This window comes from Rhea pennata, chromosome 2 (assembly GCF_028389875.1).
Source record: "Rhea pennata isolate bPtePen1 chromosome 2, bPtePen1.pri, whole genome shotgun sequence".
NCBI lineage: Eukaryota > Metazoa > Chordata > Aves > Rheiformes > Rheidae > Rhea > Rhea pennata.
The window spans coordinates 28,896,019-28,916,002 of record NC_084664.1 but is presented as its reverse complement, the minus strand read 5'-3'; the positions used below and the strand labels follow the sequence as shown (position 1 = coordinate 28,916,002).

General features: G+C 37.8%; 1 protein-coding gene across 5 annotated transcripts in view; it reads left to right on the top strand.

Moving 5' to 3' along the window:
- ICA1 (islet cell autoantigen 1) overlaps positions 1 to 19,664 on the top strand; it is a 73,744-nt gene extending 54,080 nt beyond the window's left edge. For 3 of the 5 annotated variants that reach the window (XM_062569173.1, XM_062569174.1, XM_062569175.1), the window contains 5 exons: positions 2,179 to 2,241; positions 2,345 to 2,386; positions 6,214 to 6,495; positions 11,575 to 11,670; positions 13,996 to 15,111. In XM_062569173.1, the coding sequence (XP_062425157.1) occupies positions 2,179 to 2,241; positions 2,345 to 2,386; positions 6,214 to 6,495; positions 11,575 to 11,670; positions 13,996 to 14,117 (605 nt within the window). In that variant the 3' untranslated portion in view covers positions 14,118 to 15,111. The other 2 variants (XM_062569177.1, XM_062569176.1) reach the window with 2 other exon arrangements.
- The last annotated feature ends 320 nt before the right edge of the window (positions 19,665 to 19,984 follow it).

Sequence of the window (19,984 nt, the reverse complement as noted above, 5' to 3'; positions counted from 1 at the left end):
TGGTCACAGCTTTATAAAACTCATTCATCCATTCTGGAGTATGGCCTGTACTCTTTGTTCCTGGGGATATATAGCTCATGACTTCGCAGTATTAAAATTCTTTCAGCTGTGACTATAAAAACTGAATGACCAACCTGAATGACCACCTCTAACAGTCTGTTAGTTGTTTGCACGTTTTTTCAACGGTGATTCTGTTTACTTCCAGATGACTGCTAAAGCCATTCAATAGTAATGGATATAACACTAAACCTTGTAGATCTAAACTAGAAACACTGCCACTCTGCAATGATTTCTGCTAACGACTATTTTTGACATCTGTTAGTTGTCATGTTCCTAATCTATTCAATATGTTCATTATAGATATTATACATGCTAGCTCTTTAGCTGGAAGGCTATGCAATGCAAAGTCAGTTATTTCTAAACATCTTTGTCAATAAAGCTCGTAGTTTATCAAAGGATGAAATTAGGTTTCTTTAGCTAGGCCTACTTTCCATGAAAACACATTTATTATGCTCCTATTTTTTACTGAATCCCAATATGGGATTCAGTTAATGTTTAGCCTAGGGGTAATGGTGAGCTGCCAGCCCATCGTTACTTGCAATTACTTGTGTCATTCTGTTAATTATTGTTGTTTGGGTCTTCTTGTTTTTTTTGTGAGGAAACAACATTTAGACTTTCCCAGTGTTTTGAAGTTTCATTCATTTTGCAAAATAAACATCAGATCAGATATTTGACCAGATCTTCTGGTAGATTTGGATACAAAATTAGGCTTATAAAATATTTTCTTAGCAGATATTTTCTAGAATCTTTCACAGATACTTACAGGCTGTAAAATATTTCAGCATCGTCCATAATAAAAATACCTCATTCTGTCTTTCTCCATCAGCTCTGAAAGGAACTGAAGTATTTTGGAATACTTCTGCCTGCTCTGCTAAATGTTTCCATCTCCATATATTAGTGCGTCTGTGCCATTGCTAAGGTGCTTTTTTTTCTTAAAGTACACTGTACCTCTTAATGTGATATGGTACCACAGTACTGGTAGTGACAAAATTGTTTCATCTTAGTTTTCCTCATGAACTACTGATTCATAACTTCCAGTTGTATCATTTGCTCATTATTTTCCTCTAATATCATACAGATTTTTTAAAATTGGCTCCATCATGTTTACCACTGAATCAAAGAAGGCTTTCAGCAAAAATACTACTTTTTTCATTACAGAATTGTGGCCATCCGCATACCAACTGTCATCAATTTATCTTTCTTTTTTTTTCTTGCCAGTCAGTTTTGTTTTTTCTGCTCTGCCTTTCCTGCATTGCGCTTTTGTGGAAGCATCATTTATATGTGCCCATCTGGGTGTGTATCTCTCTCTTACCTGTATAGAATGTAATCAGAGTGTGATCACGGGTCCTTAAATGACCAGTGCTGACTGCACATTTCTGTGCCATTGCTTTAGTCAAGAGCCTAGTTAAAATAATATGATTCAAACAGCAAATGGTTTTGTTTCACTTAGTTCTGAACACACCTTAAAGTTTTACTTTAAACAATTTGACTTTCAATTTTTATTTCTGTCTAGTGATTTTTTTTTTCCTTTTCCAACCCCAAGCTTGAGGCTTCTAGCAAATCTGCATTCTGGCAGTACTGTGAAAGCCCCTTCATTGGCGTTTAGAGCTACAGATTTGGTTGTATAGAAGCTGTCTATATTCCTTCAATATTTAATTGGGCAGGAAAGGCATGTTTGACTGGCAACTCATCCCTCATGCTTTATTGCATATCTTGAATGGGACTAATCAACTGTAGGAGGTGTCTCTCTTTGCTCGTAGAGGGAATCTAGAGGATTATTTTAACTACATGTCTAACTTAAGAAACTTCCCCAGCACTTAAAGTAGTTTCAGTTGGGAGGATATATTTCACCTCTCATAAGTGTGTATCTGCAGATACATTAGCTTGGAGATGGGCTAGTGTGTCAGGTATTGATTCAGAGACGATTCCACCAATTATTTTTCAGAAATTTGACTCACTTAGAAATAGTTATATCTTGGGACTTCCATCCATATTTGACCAGGTGTATTTTAAACATGACTGCCAATAATTGTTGCATATTGCTGTTAGAGTGACATTGTTTATGAACATGTTTCTGTTACTAGTGCAATTTGACATTTGTGTGCATCTTTATTACAGCTGATGATGGCAAGGATGTCTTATCCACGTTACAAGGAAATTTTAACCACAAACAGAACTCAGGTGAAGAAACTTAAGAAAGATACCTTTAAATGTATACATACTGATTATCTAAAAAAGCAGCATACTACTAATTTTCCTTTTGTGCTTTTCTTTTTGCCATTAGGTGCCATAGATGACTTATTAGATCTACAACCTGAAGAAAATGGTATGAGACATTTCTGCATATTTGTTTGATCTGCTTTTACAGGCACCAAATATAGTTTTAATCTTAGGTGTTAATTGTTTTCCTAATCTGAAAAGTTGATATATTTCTGAATGAGGTTATTTAGTTACTGTACTTAAACAACATTCAAGGAAGCTCAGCTTCTTATAAATATACAAGCACTATACCTGGTCTGGGAATATAAAGTAAATCTTACTGGAGATAAAATGTGTTGCAACAAGTGATTCAGGACATTTGCCCCACTGAAGTATGTACCTTACCTATTCTATAGATTTCCCAGACTTTTTTTGTTCTCTTCTTGTTGTATCACAATCCTTCACTTGGCAACATGCCGGTCACCACAAAATTTTATATCAGAAACAAATTACTTAATCCTCTTGAAAACATACAAGAACTGGTGACTTCTTTCGGCCACATAGTTAATTAAGTCTACTCTGCTGTTTTCATTTACTCATGAGAAAACAGTATTTAATTCCAGGCTGTACTCCTATCCTTTTGCTTTTGTTAGAAAAATTGCAGATGAAAGGGATGTGTTGTTCTTTTCCAGAGTACTGTTTTACAGTGTAACATCTACCATCTCCTGCATCCATATCTGAAGGGTCCAGCCAAAAGTTTTTTAGTGAGTTCTCGTATGGAGTAAGAATATTGCCTATAGTTTCTTCATTTGCTCTTCATTCATTTAGCTCACAGTTTTTTCTGTGGTAACTCAAAAAGCAAGCAAAGAACCAAAGTAAAAATCCCTTAGAACGGTTTAGTTAGACTGAGAATGTTAGTTGGGATAATTAAGGCACTGCCTTCATGGTAGGTAAGGAACAGGGTGTTTTGACTTTGGATATGCCATGGGTCCTCTCTTGTGCTCTAAGGAAATTACATCTTCACTCATGAACTCAGAAAGAGGGAAAGATATGCAGAAGGCAGCTGCAATCTGTGAATAGATAAGGTAATGATGGCTATTTTTCCTGTGGTGTAATAGAAAAGATCAATTTGAGTCTGATAGAGACCCTTCTCTCCTGGTTTTCCCCTCATTTAAATGCATTCTTGGACCTTCTTAGTGCAAATAATGCATAACATTTTTTGACTTGATTTAACCATGTCAATTAAAGCCTAATTTTTGTTTCTTTAGCAAAATAGTTAAAGCAGTACAAAGGCAAGTGTGGGAGCAACTACATCAGATAAAGATTCTTATGTTAATTTTATATCAACTCTTTACCTTGATTTTACACACTAACTAGCTTTAGGCTAAAGAAGATTGTGTAATTTTAGCTATACTGGTATAGTTAGAGGTATACTTTTATGTGTGCTTCAGAGGGTAGTTCTTCTCCTGTGTTTCTGATTCTATATTATTGTAAATATTTTTAATTTCTCTTTCTACTTTATTTTTTAATACCAGCAAAATAAAGTGTGATTGCAAAGAAATATGATAAACACTGTTAGAGGCTTGTTCAAACAAATATGAAAGAGAATATGGTGGCATTAATTTTTTCCAGTGCTATTTCAGGGGTTTGGGAGTTTTTGGTAGACATTTATATGGCTAGTAGCAGTATGTGCAGGCAAAGAAAAGATTTTTACTGTGAAAATGGGCAGTGAAAAAAGAGAAACAGGAAAAGAAATGATAGAGCATTTTGGGGTGAGCTAAGAAAGTCCATATCATTCTAGTAATCTAGCATAGCTACCATATGAGATGAGTAATATCTTGATGAGCAGGACTGGTTTCAAGATAACCTTTATTACAAACCAGAACTATATACCAAAATAAGGGCAGAATTTACTGCTGTTCACTTGAGGTAGCCTGAGCACATCTAACACCCTATCCTGCTCTACCCCGTGTGCAATGTCTCAACAGGAAAACCAGAAAGACTATTCAGACAAGAAGTATGTCACTCGCTTGCTTTCAGGTGGTTATATGAAGTAGAGCAAGACCTAACTTCTCATGATATAAAGCTACTTGTTTTATTTTCTTCCCCAATACAATTGACACCACTGAAATGGGATACCCAGGTGAAGATGGGATACCCAGATGAAGCAGAGCTTTGCTCTGAGTTATGCAGCTGCAAAACTGTTGTTCCCATATAGTAAATGTAGTTTATGGTTAGGTGTAGTATTGATAGTATGTTTTAACTGATCTGTTTCTAATGATGCTCTCTTTAAATCTCCTTCTCCAAGCCTTGTGATTTCATGAAGAGGTCTACTGAAAGCAGTTTTGTGATGGTGTTACACCATAGAGATTAGTTATTAAGTGCCTTTGAAATAGTAGATAACTTCCTTACAAAGAATTTACCCTTCTGCCCCGCCTGGTGAACAGTTAGAGAGCTGGAAAAACTTGTAGATGCTTGGAGAATATTAACAGTCTTTGCTGTTTGTCTGAAGTCAGGAAAGTGGACCAAACATGAGAACAAATTGTTTTCTCTGGTATTTCAGTTATAGTCTGGTGGGAGTATCAGGAGAACAGACTTGTGCGTAATGTTTCTATTTTTTGCCCCTAACTGGGAATGCAAAGGTATATGGAAATGTAAATTAGAAAGAAGCTGAATCTCAGAGCTGACATCAGTAGTGAATAAAAATCCTTATTTTATGTGTGTTGGTTTGTTTCTTAGTATGTGGGTGTGTATTTTGACTCATCATTCTATTTTAAAACACTGTTTTGCACGTTTTTCCTTTGACTCACTTTCAGCCATTTCATTATAAATTATTACAGCTAATAAAGAGAACTTACCTGAGAAGTCAGTTGCATTTAAATAATATGGCCTGTTGCTCTGGTAGCATCCACTTTGCTACTATCAATCCTTTGCCCATTCTAAGGATCTTTGTATGCGCAAAAGGATTAAAAGACAACTTGGAGAGCTCAGCTTTGGAAAATAAAGTTGCTTTTGCATCTTACCACATCGTTCAAATGAGTGAAATTGAAATATACTGCTCTGGGTTTCAGTAAGGTGACATTATCAACGTTGTTAACCACCATTTTTGTCATTGGCATACTCCCACAGTGGAGCTAAAATGTTTCTAGGTAAAATAATACTTGAGTTTCCAAATATTTCACTCTCAGAATACCTTTTGAGCTAAAGAAGAGGGTTATGATTTTGGTCACAAGCTTCGTGTATTTTCTACAAATATTCAGTATTTCTAAAAAAGGCAAAAAAATGCTTTGAAGGAATGACTGCTCAACTGTCCAGTGCTAGATGGAAAACAGTGTCAGGAGAGTCAAAAGGAAAGTGACCCCAGCTCGATTTAACTGAGAGAAAAGTTATTCCAGCATTGAACAGTTTACAAATCTCACTTTGTGTAACATAATTTATTCTTAGGAGGAAATACCTGAGTAATTCTAGCACTGAGCAGAAAATCATAAAGGTTAGCTTAAGTACGTTGTCATGAAATTCTAGAGTGATCTCCAACTCATTTATTTTCAAATTGTACCAATCTGATTTTTCTTTTTTTAGAGGAAGTTTATGTAAGGCTTGAAAAAACAACATGAAAGCAGTCCTCTACCATATTTTAAGCAATAGACTGTGTAGTATTTCTGTGTGTTATGTAATAGATCTTTAATTGTCCTTGCAGTATTTTTTTAAAGGGAAAAATCAGTCTTAACAGAAGTGAGGTTACCTGAAGATAATTAGGGAATAACTTGTTGCATAAGTTACAAGTATCCAAGGGAACTGGATCTGAAATAGCAAACAAATGTTCAGGCAGATATATTCCAATCAGTGTTAACATACAAGAACTAGACTGGGGATTTTAAAAATACTGTTGTTGTTCTTAGTTTGTTTGTTTTGAATGTTGATTTATCTTTCCTCTCTGTTTTGTTTCTGAAACAGCTTCAAAGGATCAGTTTGTGAGGTCCTTGGAGTCTGAACCCAGTGATAAGGATGACATGGTATTACTGAATGAGATCCTCAATGCTTCCTCCTTGGATGAGGGGGAGTTTAGTAAAGAGTGGACAGCTGTCTTTGGACAGGTTGCACTTGCTGACCTCACCGTGAACTCTTCAGCTGGAGATGTGGAGAATGCTTCATCATCTGTGGCAGGGACACCATCCGGCTATTTGCCCTCACAGCTCTTAGACCAGAACATGAATGACTTGCAGTCATCTTTACATGGTGAGAGCTCATCTTATTCTATTAGCAGAAGGCTCAGCATTGGGTTAGTTAGCATCTTGTTTCTCTTTTATGCTTTAGAGTATGGCTTTCTGCTACCTAGAAGTGTGGTGATGGCTTATACTGTGCCATAGCTGCAGAATCCCTAAAACAATTATTCAAGCAAGGTGTGGCCTGAAGAAAAAGTTACAGAAAAAGAAAAAGTTGCATATTTGTTTTTCTAGCCCTGCTCATTCAGTGTTTGTCAATGAAGTGCCCTAAAACCTGAAGTCAAAATTATCTTGAATATTTTTTTTCATCTTGCCTGTTTCAGTGGAGTTTGTTGAAATGCTCTCTAGGCACATGAGGTATCTTTCTGTAACAGGAAATATATTTGACTGGGTTTTACTGTTTAAATCACAACCGCTGTGTCTGTCTATTAAGAGGGCAGAGAACACTGAACAATTTTCATCACCCTCCCTCCTCTGTGCCCTCTAGAAACCCAAATACGTTTTCTATATTTTGTCTGGGAATACTGTTTCTAAGAGGCTGAGTGACAATCAGTTGCATTCATTCACTGTCTCTTTTTTTGTGTGTGTGTCTCATACTGTTGCCTGTAGGCACATGGGATAAGGGAGAATGGGTGGTCTCATCCAGAAGCCATGCAGGTGGGTTTGTCTTTTAAGCAAGTTACGTACCAGTGCAGGTAACAACCCTTACTCTCCCCTTCCTTCTGTGCAGTTCCTTTTTTTGGTCTTTCCAAGCAAAAGGAAGCAAAAGGAAAGCGGGGAAACTAAGGCAGAGCTTTCTTGCTGCTTCTTTGGCCTGTGCTGAGGAAGGGTAGGAGGCTGGTAGTAACCAGTCAACAGCAGCCACCTTCATCCTCCCCACTGTCCAGCAGCAGCCAGTCTGAATTTTTCCATACAGCATTACAAGCTAGAGAATTTAACCCTCTGCAGCTTTGTTGTTCCACAGTCATTTTCCTGTCATTTGAGGAAGGGTAATGCAGGAGAGAGTAGCAGAATGATTTCATCCTGAAGACTGGCAGAATGATTTCATCCTGAAGACTGCTTCTTGCATCCCATGAAGCTGTTATAAACATACAACATATGAAATGACCTGTGCCAGTTTGGCAAGAATAAGAAAAATCAATTTTACCTTGTAATTAATTCAGTGACCATCCTCACAAAGGGAAGATTTGGGTTCGTTGACGTGAACACTTAGCTGGGAGTTTGGGAGTGACATTTGCAATGGTATGCAGTTTTAGATATATTTTTCTTATGATGAGGTGCATGCCTATATGAGCAAAATTGATAAAACGAAAAGGGACTAAAAATCCATAGTGGTTGACACCATAAAATATAAACTAAAAAAATCATGGAATAGATTTAATCATTGCATTGCAAATTAAAACAGTATGTAACCAGAAGCTGAGATAGTATCTGCTGAAATTAAGAAAGGTGGTTTTCATTGTTTTTTTTTCCATGACAAAGATTTTAAACAAATTACTAAATATGGCAAAATAAATAGTATGGTGTTGATTTTTGAGACCTTTTACTTGTTTTTACATGTAAGCATATTTTTGAAAGAAAAATATTTTTAAGGTGTAAATGGCAAACAGGCCTGCATACCCTTTCTGAGAATGTTGTTATCCCTTTCATTGGCAGGAGACACTAGTATTAGTATCCCAAAATTAAAACTCAGATATGTTGCATCGTGGGAACACTAGAGATAGAAAACCAATTCTAGTCAGCAGGATATCCCAAATTCTTTTTGAGTAAAAATATACAAATAAATATTGAAAGAGAAAAATATGTTGATGTTTTCAAAGAGACTTCCAAGGTTTTGGCAGAAGATCATGACAAATTGATCTACTGACATTTATAAAGTAACAGCTAATCAGCTGAGTGACTGTATCTGATAATCAGCATGTTCCCAACTGACTCCAGTTGCCAAGTAAAATGCCCTACTTAAGCTAACCTTCAAGGTTATTTTTCTTTTTTTAATTATTTGTTTCTTATTTTTGAATTGAAGGTAAAATTCTGTCCATCCCATATCTTGTGAAATCTCAATTTTTACTCTTAAACTGCATTTCATTTCACGGGACTCCTTTTATAATTAGACCTTTGTCAATATATTTGGAAGCAGAGGCTACTTTTTAAACAAAATACAAACTGCAGAATAGACATATCTAGACATAAAAGCTGAAAATGTTAGAATATGTTATTTATGGATGTTTTTACTGAGGACTTGTGATGCATGTCCTACATTAGGCTGTATTTTTTTCCTAATTGCTAGAGTTGTTTAATAATTATACAGTGTGAGGTGCTGTGCTAGAGCCTAGATTTTGCATACTTCCTGTGTGAATTCAGCCTTAAGACCATAAAGATTCTTAAAACTCACATGCTTAACTTTAAGCATATTAACTTTTCTATTAACTTCAGTGGGATTACTTACTTATTTTACATTAAGCACACTCGTAAATCTTTGGGGCTTTGTTTTCTCTCTGCCTCAGATCTTAATCTGTAAAACAGGCACAATGCTGTGCAGGTTATAAACTGTTACAGTTAGGAATTCCCAACTCACAGTTTTCTCTGGCTATATTTATAGACAGGATCTAGCACAATGAGATTTTGAATTGCTATGGGACTGCCAGATACTGTTTTAAAATGTATATAAATATATGTGTGTGCCTATGTATGTGTGTGTGTATACATATATATATATATATATATATGTATACACACACACATACATACATACATTAGAAGCAAAGCATGATCTCAACAAATCCTTTATATTCCACTACACATACAGCTTTGTAGTTTGGTTAGCTTTCTGCTTTCTCATGGAGAGCGTTAAATTTCTTTTTCATAATGTTTATGGCCCCATTTACTTACTCATACCACTAAGTACTCCTCTTTATATTATCTACATAGGGGGTTAATTTGAGTTGGTAAAAAATGTGCAGCTTACTGATTCCATGTCTAAATTTAATTGTGGTAAGTGTTGTGAAGATGCTAGCTGAAAAGTAAGCTGTTTGGTTTCCTTGCTGCCTCACTGATAATCTTTTGTCTAGTTGCGTAATGAAGCCATTCTGTGAATAGGCAAACCAGAACAGGCTAAAGGTGACAAATATTTTCAAACTGAGAAACTGCAATTTGTTTTTCAGAGACAAAAAGTTCCCTGTAACTTGCTGTGAGTAGGCACTAAAAATATGATACACAAAACTATTTTGTAAAAAATCCGTGGTAGTCTTTCCTGAAACCTTGATAGAACCGTAAGTTCAAAAGCAGCATGTATTTTGTGGAACACTTTTGGTGGGACTTTTTTTGTTAGATTCTTCTTTGTTTTTAAGTGGCACTTGAACTGCCTGTGTTTTAATGAACAGAGAGCAGAGCACAGCATCTCTCATGGACATGCTGCTTACCAAATCTTAGTCTAGGGACTCAAAAGTTCCAAAAAAGAGTTAACTGCTCTGTAGGGTTTCCAGGCAACACTCCCATTCATTTCTGCAAAATTAAGATTTGGCCTTGTTCACTTAACCCACTCAATGTATTCGTTGCCATCCACTGACATATAAAATATTTTCTTTCAACAGACCTCCAGACAAACTGCCTTCTAGTTTTCTGGGGTTCTGTGCAATATACTCTGCAATTCTTCTCTTTTATAAAACAGAGAAAATACCTAGAAGTGTTGTTCTGAAGTGCTAAGTGCCCTACTTTTTATTATTTATAGTTCAAATTCTCTTAAGCTCTTAAAAATCTAATTTTCAAGAGAAATAGATTGGTTCATAAGCCTTTGACTCAAACAAATATAAAAAGCCTTTGTCACCTTTGACTCAAATATATGTGATCCCTCTACATCCAAATTTTTATGTGGCTTATGTGGCTGTTACAGTAGGTCTCAGGATGCAAGGTGGCAATATCTGACAGTAGTGTCAAAAGAGGAAGTATTAAGGGGAGAAAGAAGAAGAGCAGAAAAAGGAGATGACAGCATGGCTTTGCAGAAAAAGAGACTGAATAAGGAAATGCTAACTGTATGTGTGGATTAATATATGTGATATTCCAGAATTAGATATACTAGATCCCTTGGATGGATGATTGTCAAGTCCATACTTACAGGAGACATAATTGAATTACTAGGAAAAAAAATGCTATGTACTTATAGCCACAGCATAACTTTGGAGTTAGAAACATGACCTCTGTCCTCTAAATGTGATATAGCACAAGGATTTAAATATCTGAAACCAGTAATTTTAAGGACACATTCTCCTTTTTGCCAAATATGTTCCATGGTATGCTACCTCTAGTTCGTCCTGCCAGCCTAGTTCATCTACCGGTTGGCCTCATTAACTGTATTTATCATTACTCTCTTGTGGCTATGGAACGTGCATATTGGAACAGGAAATTGTAAGTACCCAGTTTCGTTTTTTCCTGTGTAGTTACTTTCTCCCGGTTGAGAAGATCCTTACAAACGAAGGAAAAATTAAAAATAGCCTATAAAACCTTAGTTTTAAGTTAACTTTAAGTGATACATGCTGAATTTCATTCTTCAAAGTGCTTTGGAGAGAAAAGGATTTTTTTTTTTAGAATTAATTATTTCAAAATTAATTTAAAAATCTAGGTTCTCTGCATATTTTTTTTCTGGACTTGCAATGAAATGAAAGTCCTTGGAACTGTAAAAGGAAAGAAAGATAGAAAAAAAAGTTTAGTATGGGTACATTTCTCCCTTATGTAAGTGATATTCTTCTCCCAACCTCTGTGCTTGACTTGATTACTGCTCTGGCATTCCTGTAAGAAACTGTTACTGTGACTGGATAAAAGTGACAAGAAAATTCTTTTTTAGCCAGGTTAAAGTTTCGAGAAGGGTGCAGTTGCCTGAATCTGGAGATTATGAAATGGATCAGCAGATAATCTGTTTTCAAGGCTGTTGCTTGTCTGCAGAACCTCCCTGCTAATTTCTTGTATAAGAGGAGAGATACAAATGGCTGTAAGCATAACGTAGGAAGGTTCTGCTCCGTCAGCTGCTAGATGAAGGGGTGTCAGAGTTCATAAAGTAATAACTACTGAACACTAATGCTCTTATGTTATTGAATTTTAGGGTGGGCAGCTAACAGTGTGAGCCCTCCATCTATACCACAGCCAGCACAGAAACCAAACAGCTCGAATGTGAATGCTAACAAGACACCCATGAAAGGTGATACATTTACGTGTTTTTTTCAGTTAGTTTGTTTTTCCTATTCAGTTGTGAATCTTTATCTTTCCGGTCTTCACGGTTAATCTATCATAATAAAATATATTTTTATATTAGTTACACATCAAGAATCTTACTGGTGAATTGCTCTATTTCAGTGTTGGTTATGTATATGATAAATTTATGTCTGCATGTGGCAAGGGGCTTTGTAGGCTTTAGTGCTGGTAGTATGTCAGGAGAGCGGTTTACTAGGTGATGAGGGAGTAGAAACCACAGTTTCTTCTACTACTTCAATTTTAGGTAATAGCATCTGCATGCGTTTACTCTAAGCTAAACACTGTTTGTTTTGAAGCTCTGGGAGGACATTGTAGCTAAAAAACTTGCTATTGATACGGTAGAAGAGCCCTAACTGCAAATCTCATTGACAATATACACCATTTCAGCAGTTACCTGTTTGAAACTTACTTCATTTGTCTCAGCTGAGCCAGGAGTGCATAGTCCTGCCATCTACTGAGACAAAGCCCCACTGATTTTGACTGCAGTTTGCTGTATAACTGAGCCCAGAAAAAGTGGAATCCTTATCACCAGTGTGTAGCCTATTCTGTGCATTCTCGATCCAACCACCTACATTAAAGATCTTCGGTGCAGAAGAAATGAATGATGTGTATTCCTTCCCTCACCTCCTGAGCTTAAAAGGCTAACCTTTCTCTGCCCAGCAGAAGAGGATAGTTAAGAGGTTTGGGGAACTGTTTTGGAACTGAGTGAGATATCACAGCTACAACAAATGCACTGGAAAAAGGAGCAACATCAGTTACTTTAAATTCTGTGTTTATGAAAGTGATAGATATTCTAGTTTTCCAGATACAAAGATGATAAAACTCATGCCATGCAGAGCCTTTTTTTTTTTTTCCTTTGTCCATAAATTCCTTGGTTCACAACAAATGCTTTTGCTCAGTGCTGGAGCATTATCTTTCTCAAGTAGAAGACCACATCATATTTCACTATCAATACAGTCCCTGTTAGCAGAAGATCACAAAAAAAAAAAAAGGATGAGTAGCAATGCAGCATCTTATAGCAGCCAAAGTCACCTCCTCTGTAATTTGAACATCTGTCCTTTTGGAGTGACCGGACTGACATCTGGTTGTCAGTGCCACTGCCAGTAGTCTTGCTAGACTTCAGCACTCATGGGGGTTGAGACTTCATGCTCAGGTGACTGAGTTCCTTCTGTTTGGTCAAAAGAAACATCTATGCTTATTCATAGTCTCTGGTATTTTGAGAACACTGGTAACTGAAATACTCTTGCAGCTCCTTCAAGAAGATTCAGAGATGAGAGAACAGTTTCGTTTTGACTTAGGTTTCTCCTTTCACACCAACTTCTTTCAGACACTAAAGGCAAATACTATCTTTTAAAGGAAAGGAAAGGTTCTTTTGGATGGTTCAGCACTACAGGGCATTCAAACAGCAATTTCTGGCTTCTTGCCCCAGACTAAAGGCATGAAGTTGACCACAGAGTCACATGTTTGTGAACTTCCAGTATGTTTACTGATAGTCCTTCTGACAAGGAGTGAAGCTGCTCTCCCTGAAAGGTTCCATCTGGTACAACATGCAGCAGCTTGTTAGTAGTCAGTACATGCTCTGTGAACACATTGCTGTGATTCTTGCACTTCCTTTCTATGAATAAGAGTAAAAATAATCAAAAAGTACAACCTAATGCTAGAAGCTGTACGTGGGACTGGATTGGCTATCAAACATATCCTCTCTGTCTAGCCAAGGCCTTCCCATTAAAACTTCTTTCTAGAGAGGTGATTGACATTATGTAGCAGTACAGGAGGGTCATATACAGGGGAACAGAATGGTCACATGAACTGGATTTAGACGAAGGAATTCAGTCCTGTAAGAGACAAGATGTTGCTGAAACTGAAACTTGCTTCCGTATCTTTCACTTTATGCAGGCATACAGGTGCACACACAAGTAAAGCTGCTTTCACAAAAAAAAAGCAGTTTCTGCAAAAAGCTAGACACAGAGAGATTATTTCTATTTTTAGATAGTTAAAATGTTCCTGTACTTATCATTGCAGGAGCCATATAAAATGCATAGTTGAATAGATGTGCAGCCTTCATTCTTACAAAAATTTCAAATTCTGTTGAAGGTATTTTTTTAAATGTAATTACTCATTCTGATTGTCTTGTCAGAGGTGCCTAAAGTAATAAATTAAATAGCATGGCATTTGTTTGACCTCGGTCAAACATTCTGCTAGTTTTGTTTTAAAATAGCTGATAAGTAAATACTCCAAGTTTGTACTTTTCTCTTTTTTTCCCCTCTTCTAGATCCTACAAAGAATCCTAAAGACTTGACTGCTTGGTTCAGTCTCTTTGCTGACCTTGACCCATTATCCAATCCTGATGCTGTTGGAAAAACTGATAAAGAACATGAATTACTTAATGCATGAGTCAGCTGCCTATGGTAACTCACATTCTTCCATTCATCAACACTATTTTGGGGTTTAAAAAACTAAATGAAAATCAGTATGCTGTTGTGAAACTATAAAGTATGTATGTGCCATGATAATAAAACTAAAGGAATGAATCCCCTTTTATATAGGTACAGTTATTTGTTCTTGTTTTGTATAAAGAATTTGCATTTATTTTCTATGTGGATTTACAAAAATGAGGTTAAGAATTAGGGCAGATTTCTAGCCAAATTAGATTATCTCCTGAAACAGTGTCTTTGCCTGAGGTGATGTGGAGCTCATGCTAGAGTGAAATACAAATTGCAAACCTATTTTTTTATAATATTTCTTGAGTGAATCAAAAAAATGTATGTAACTGAGGAGGCTGCATGAGTCAAACATTTATCATGTATTTAATATATATATCACTGCTGTGTTAAGATGTCAGCTGAATTTGTTTTGTTAGTACTCAGTGAAAAATCTGTGCTGGGGCTAATTATTGAAGAAATACATTTGGATCTATGCAGCCATGGAAATTGTGCCCTTTCTGATTTAAATTATTAGACAAGCTGCATTACATAGGCAGAAGAACCATCTAGTAAAGGCTTCTTTACTGAATTTTTCCATTGTACTGACAGAATTTGCACCTGTTTGCAGAAGTTTCTTGCAACTGATACTTTACCATGCCTTTAAAACATGCATATTTCTGTTTAAAGTATTTTTCATCAGTTTTTTTTCTGAAGCATGTGTTATTTTGAGCTTGTTGTGATATTAACTCTTTAATAAAATGATTTTGACAAAAAAGACCTTTTATCCCCATGGGAATGTTGGTGTGAGGTTGAACTGGTATGTACCAAGCATCTGAAGATATGAAGTATAGGGCCAGTTTTTAAGCAATACCTAATATATATCACTGCCTCACACTGTTTCTGAATAATAATACAGTGAGACAATAAGAGAGCTTAAACTCACTTGGTGTCCCTTTGCTTCCCCATTTACAGCAATTGAAAATGAAGGATACATCAGCAGCCTGTTAACATCACAAGTTCTGCAGATTTGTTTCATGCATTGAATAAATTGCAAAGCACATAAAAATTTGGGCCTTTTTTATTTAGGTGATTTCCTTCTATGTCGGTGCAGTTTTTTCCACCACTAGTTCATTGTCTCCTGAGTTAATTCTTGCCTCATGGTCAATTAGATAATGAAGTATCTGTATTGGAAACCTCAAAATAACAATATAAAAACAGAAGGTAACTGAACTGATCTGCGTCTCAAGCACATCAGAACATCATTTGAAGACTGTACTAAGCAGAATTAATCTGCATTTGATAGCTTTCTGTGCAACAAAGAGCATATGTGCTATCTATTTAGTGGAATAATGAGTTGGACTGACTGGAGTCCATATGGCCGGACCCTAGCAAGTCTTAAACACTTCTTGCCAAAACTGCAGTGTTCAAAACCTTACTTAAGGTGCCGCTTAGTTCAGAAGTTTCAAGGTACTTCATTTTTTGCCAGAGAAGTTCTTCAGATATTTAACAGTTTCTTTTTATATATAAGGGGAAAGAACGGCCTGGTCTTCCCTGGGGGCCAGTCAGGTCACCAGCTTAACTTGTGGTAATTAAGAAATGGGAACTCATGTAGACATGAATGCCTAACTATAGCTAAAGATGAAACTTGATTCCTTCCCTAGTATTCCCTGCTGTTTGGTACTGGCAGCTCCTTGCTCCATATGCTCTTGTCTGTGAAGTCTTTTTGAGATGCCCATTGTGCTTGGGCATTAGGAGGGGACCCTGCACTCCTGAATTTGGGCTGCAATATCTGGCAGTAAATAATGCATCTACAAAGTAGATTAAACAGGGAAATAACTAACATTTACACTTAGCTGCTTTTATACTTACAAGTGTTAGTATACACTCATAACACAGGAAGTTTGCATGAAATCATCTTCATCGCAAACCGTAATTATCTATGCTGCCAGAACTGTTGGGAACAAGGAACAGACAGTCTGCTGCCAATTTCTGCCCAACCTGATCACCACTGAAATCATTAAACAGATTCTTGTAACTGTAAACAAGTCTGTAGTAACTGCACTTGCTCTAGATTATGTTTCTCTATAGTTAGTGAAACACTTGTGGACAATTCACTTTAGCATTTTTAGTAGCAAAGATGAGGCCACAACTGCAGTTTTTTCCTCTTTTCCCCATCCAAATTGCAATATCAAATAGTTCATATTATGCATTAATTTCCTCTAATATCTGATTTTAAAAATAAAGTTAGCTTTGAATTCTTAGGTTTTAGCCTATGCAACTTTTCACACTTTTAAATTAAAAATGATCCGGAGGTATTTAAAATGTAATCATTTATATTAAAGAGAAGCAGTTGCAGGCCTTATGTACAATGCATTATGATCATGAACATTTTTTTTAAGTCTAAACAAGAGCAGATAGGCGTTTTTCCAGCAAAAACCGTAATTGCAAAGTTACAAATAGTAATAGTTCACTGCAAATAGTGAAGTCATGGCATGATCTGGGCTGCAGAGTAACTCAAAGCCAGTGTGCTGTCATTATAGGATTTTCTGTGATATGCGTACAGACGCAGCAGCAACTGGGACAACAGGTTAGTTAGTTAGTCATTCTGGTAAAATTACAGCTTGATTGTTTTGCACAGCTTAACATTCATCTTGCTTTCACATGCACGATCATACGTGTGATTTCCAGATGCATATTCTTGTTTTGTAGTGGACTGTTTTAGAATAAAAACAGCTGCAGAACCCCTATGGCAGGAAAAAAAACAGTGGTAATTGATGTTTATCATAAAGGTTATTAAAGTTGATGTAATTGATTTTGGTGAGTCTGGCTTTCTACAAATCTAAGAACAGCTGCTTCAGGGGAATTGTGCACCTTGGGAATTGAACCACTCATGGAGAAAACTGACCAGAACTGGGTTTTTTGGTTTTTTTTTTTTGTTTTGTTTTGTTTTTTGTTGTTTTGTTTTGTTTTTGTTTTTGTTTTTTTTTAATCTTCTTAAGTGATCAAGATTTACTTCAAATGTAGTGGAATATGACTCACTGTGTTCCCTTTGCTATTTCCATATCCAGTTTTGCACTGGGCTTGAAAGCGATGAATTCAGAAGTAAGCCTGCTTTGCCCAAAGCAGCCACCTGCCTTCTCCCCGCCCCCCCCCCCAACACTTTTTTTTTCAAATGGGTGTCCTTTAAAGAATAGGGGCAGGTGATATAATTTTCAGACCCAAAAGCCAGTGTCCACCTTGCATATGGGTATGAAGGCCGCCTATGCACTGTGATATAGGTGCTAATGTAGCAGTGGCTGCAGGTAGTCTGTGCCTTAGCTGTCAAGCCCTTCGGTGGTGGCACAGGCCAGTCTGAAGTGAGGTAAATGCGGCTGGCTCAGTGCAGAGGGTGCTCAGAGCAGCTAACCCATTGCAAGCTTAAAACTAAGCAAATAATTGGCAGGAAGCAAGGTGTTTTAAGGAGCGGATGAAGAAGCTCTGGCACCCCCTCTTTTTCCTCCGCTGTCCATCTTGCACCTTGCAAAGCCCTGACTCAGCCCAGCTGTGCGAGCAGAGCACCAGCAGGAGCGGGAGGCCCTGTGCACCAGCCTGGAGAGTGAGCAGCTGCACATGGCAGAAAGCTGGCACCACCAAGGCCACGAGGTCACTGTAACCTGGCAGCCAGCACCAACAGCAGCTGCCTGAGTAGGTTTGCTCCGCATGGGAATAGCAGCAGGCCTACAAAATGTGATAGTGCCAGGATCTGAGCGTGGAGCAGCTCATGAGTGCAGAGGTGGATGTGAGGACACATGGGCTCTGTGTGTAGCACAATGGTTTTTCTTGGGGCTGAGCATCAGGTCCTCTGGCAGGTTCTGGGAGATGATATTGGATGAGCACCACTAAGGTCTAGTTCATGGCTGTACTGTCCGTGCTTGTTGCCAGGAGGAGCTTCATCCCAAGAACATGGGGTGAAATAGCTCCAGGGCAAAGGAAAATGAACCAGCTGTTTCTTTCCTCTCTCAGTGCACTTTCTCAAGACCATTTCAAAGTGTAACACCAAGACATTGAGAAAGTGAGGGCCCAGCTGCCCTTTTGAGGTCCCACCTCACTTTCTCAAGCTCGCTTCACCAGCTTTCCCGTATGCAGCTGCTGCTTCCCCCCAGCGCTCATCTGTTTTGTTCTGCCCTGGGGCAGACCTGCAACAACCAGTGAGGCCTCACTGTACTGCAGGCCAGCAGCAAATAGGTAAGGACTGCTTTTAGGAGCTGAGCTTCCACCACAGTGAGCCAAGGACACTGCACCATTGCAAAGTTTTAAAAGCTATGGGTGTACGAGCTAAGCCCTCACTACAGCCTAAGCACACTAGCACATCTCGAGTTTACTATAACCTCCCAAGTGTTTAGCCTGCTTTTACAGTTTATGCTCTTTATAAATGCCTTATTTTTAAATAAGCTACCATATGGGAAGGCAGGAAGCAGAGCAACCACTAAGCTTGCCAACAACCAAATAGCAGAGGGTTTGCCTCTACTGAGAAGCAGAAACGCTGAGACAGTCTAGCACTGCATTGACAAACTGGGTGCAAATGAGCTGCTTCTCACTGTTGGGCCTACCATCCTTGCTTTTTGCATTTGTTTAGAGTACAGAGCCTAATTAAGATGCCCAGCAGTGAACAAACCTAATAACACAGGCAAGGACCCAGTGCTGTGCTTTGATTCCCACGCATGCATGTATATTCCAGACACCCAGCAGCTACTGAAGGACACAGGGACAGAGTTTTATCGCCAGTTAGTCCCTCTGACAACTAAATACTATCAAGAAGTCTAAGCCTCAGCCCTTCAGTAAAGGGTTTGCTCTCTGGCTTCATCGCCTTACAGCTCTCTTGCTGGACAGTAACCATGGGTGCCATCGTGAAACAGGCCCCGCAGGTTCAGCAAGTTTTGACCTCAGTCACCGTCAGCCCTCCAAAGTGGACTGGCTTTGTAGTCAATCAGAACATTAACCAGGTGTTTATTAATTAACAGTGTTCTCCTAAGCAGAAAATTGACTTTTCCACTCATTTGCTAATTATAAACTCATGTAATGTTCTGTAATGTTCCCGTTATGTAATGCAAGGTATCTGTCTGCACAGGAAGCCCACCGTGAAGCGACGAGGATGAGGTTGCCGTCTGCCAGGGCGCTGCGTACAATTCCATCAGGTGCACCATCTCTAACTCTGGTCTATAGTATTGAAAGCATGCTGGGCCTGATGTCCTAACTAACCTGAAGTGGAAAGGTGCACAGTTTTGGCTGCTATATTAAAAAAAAAAATAAATAAATAAAAAGGGAAAAAAAAATACCCAGCATGCTGTGGCTTGGATGTGAAGGTCTGGCTGATTTTACCAGCCGGATATTTGAGCTAGTTGTTGCTTTTGGAATCCTTGTGGAGTTACGAATACACAAGAAGAAAAATAGCAGATAAGGGATTTAAGAAGTGACTGCAGACCTATGTAAGTTGTTAAGGGAGTTAGCTGAATTCTGACAGCCTTCTCTTTAAATAAAAGTCTTTCCTCTAATCTGAAAACCTAGTCTGTAGGATGTTGCTTTTATTTGGGACTCTCATAGCTGTTACAGTAGTAGGAAAGGCTCTGGGACAAGTGCTGGAAGCCATGTGCTTCACGAACAGGCTGGGAAAAAAAAAAAAAAAAAAAAAAAAAAAAAAAAAAAAAAGACCACTATGCAATGAAATCATCAGTCGTGTCTCCACCTAGGCAGGCTGAGAATGGCTGGCTGCAGGAGATGAGCCTGCTGAATGTAACAGCGCGGGGTCAGAAATGGAAAAAACAAAACCTGAGACATTATTATTCCAAGTACCATCCTTAA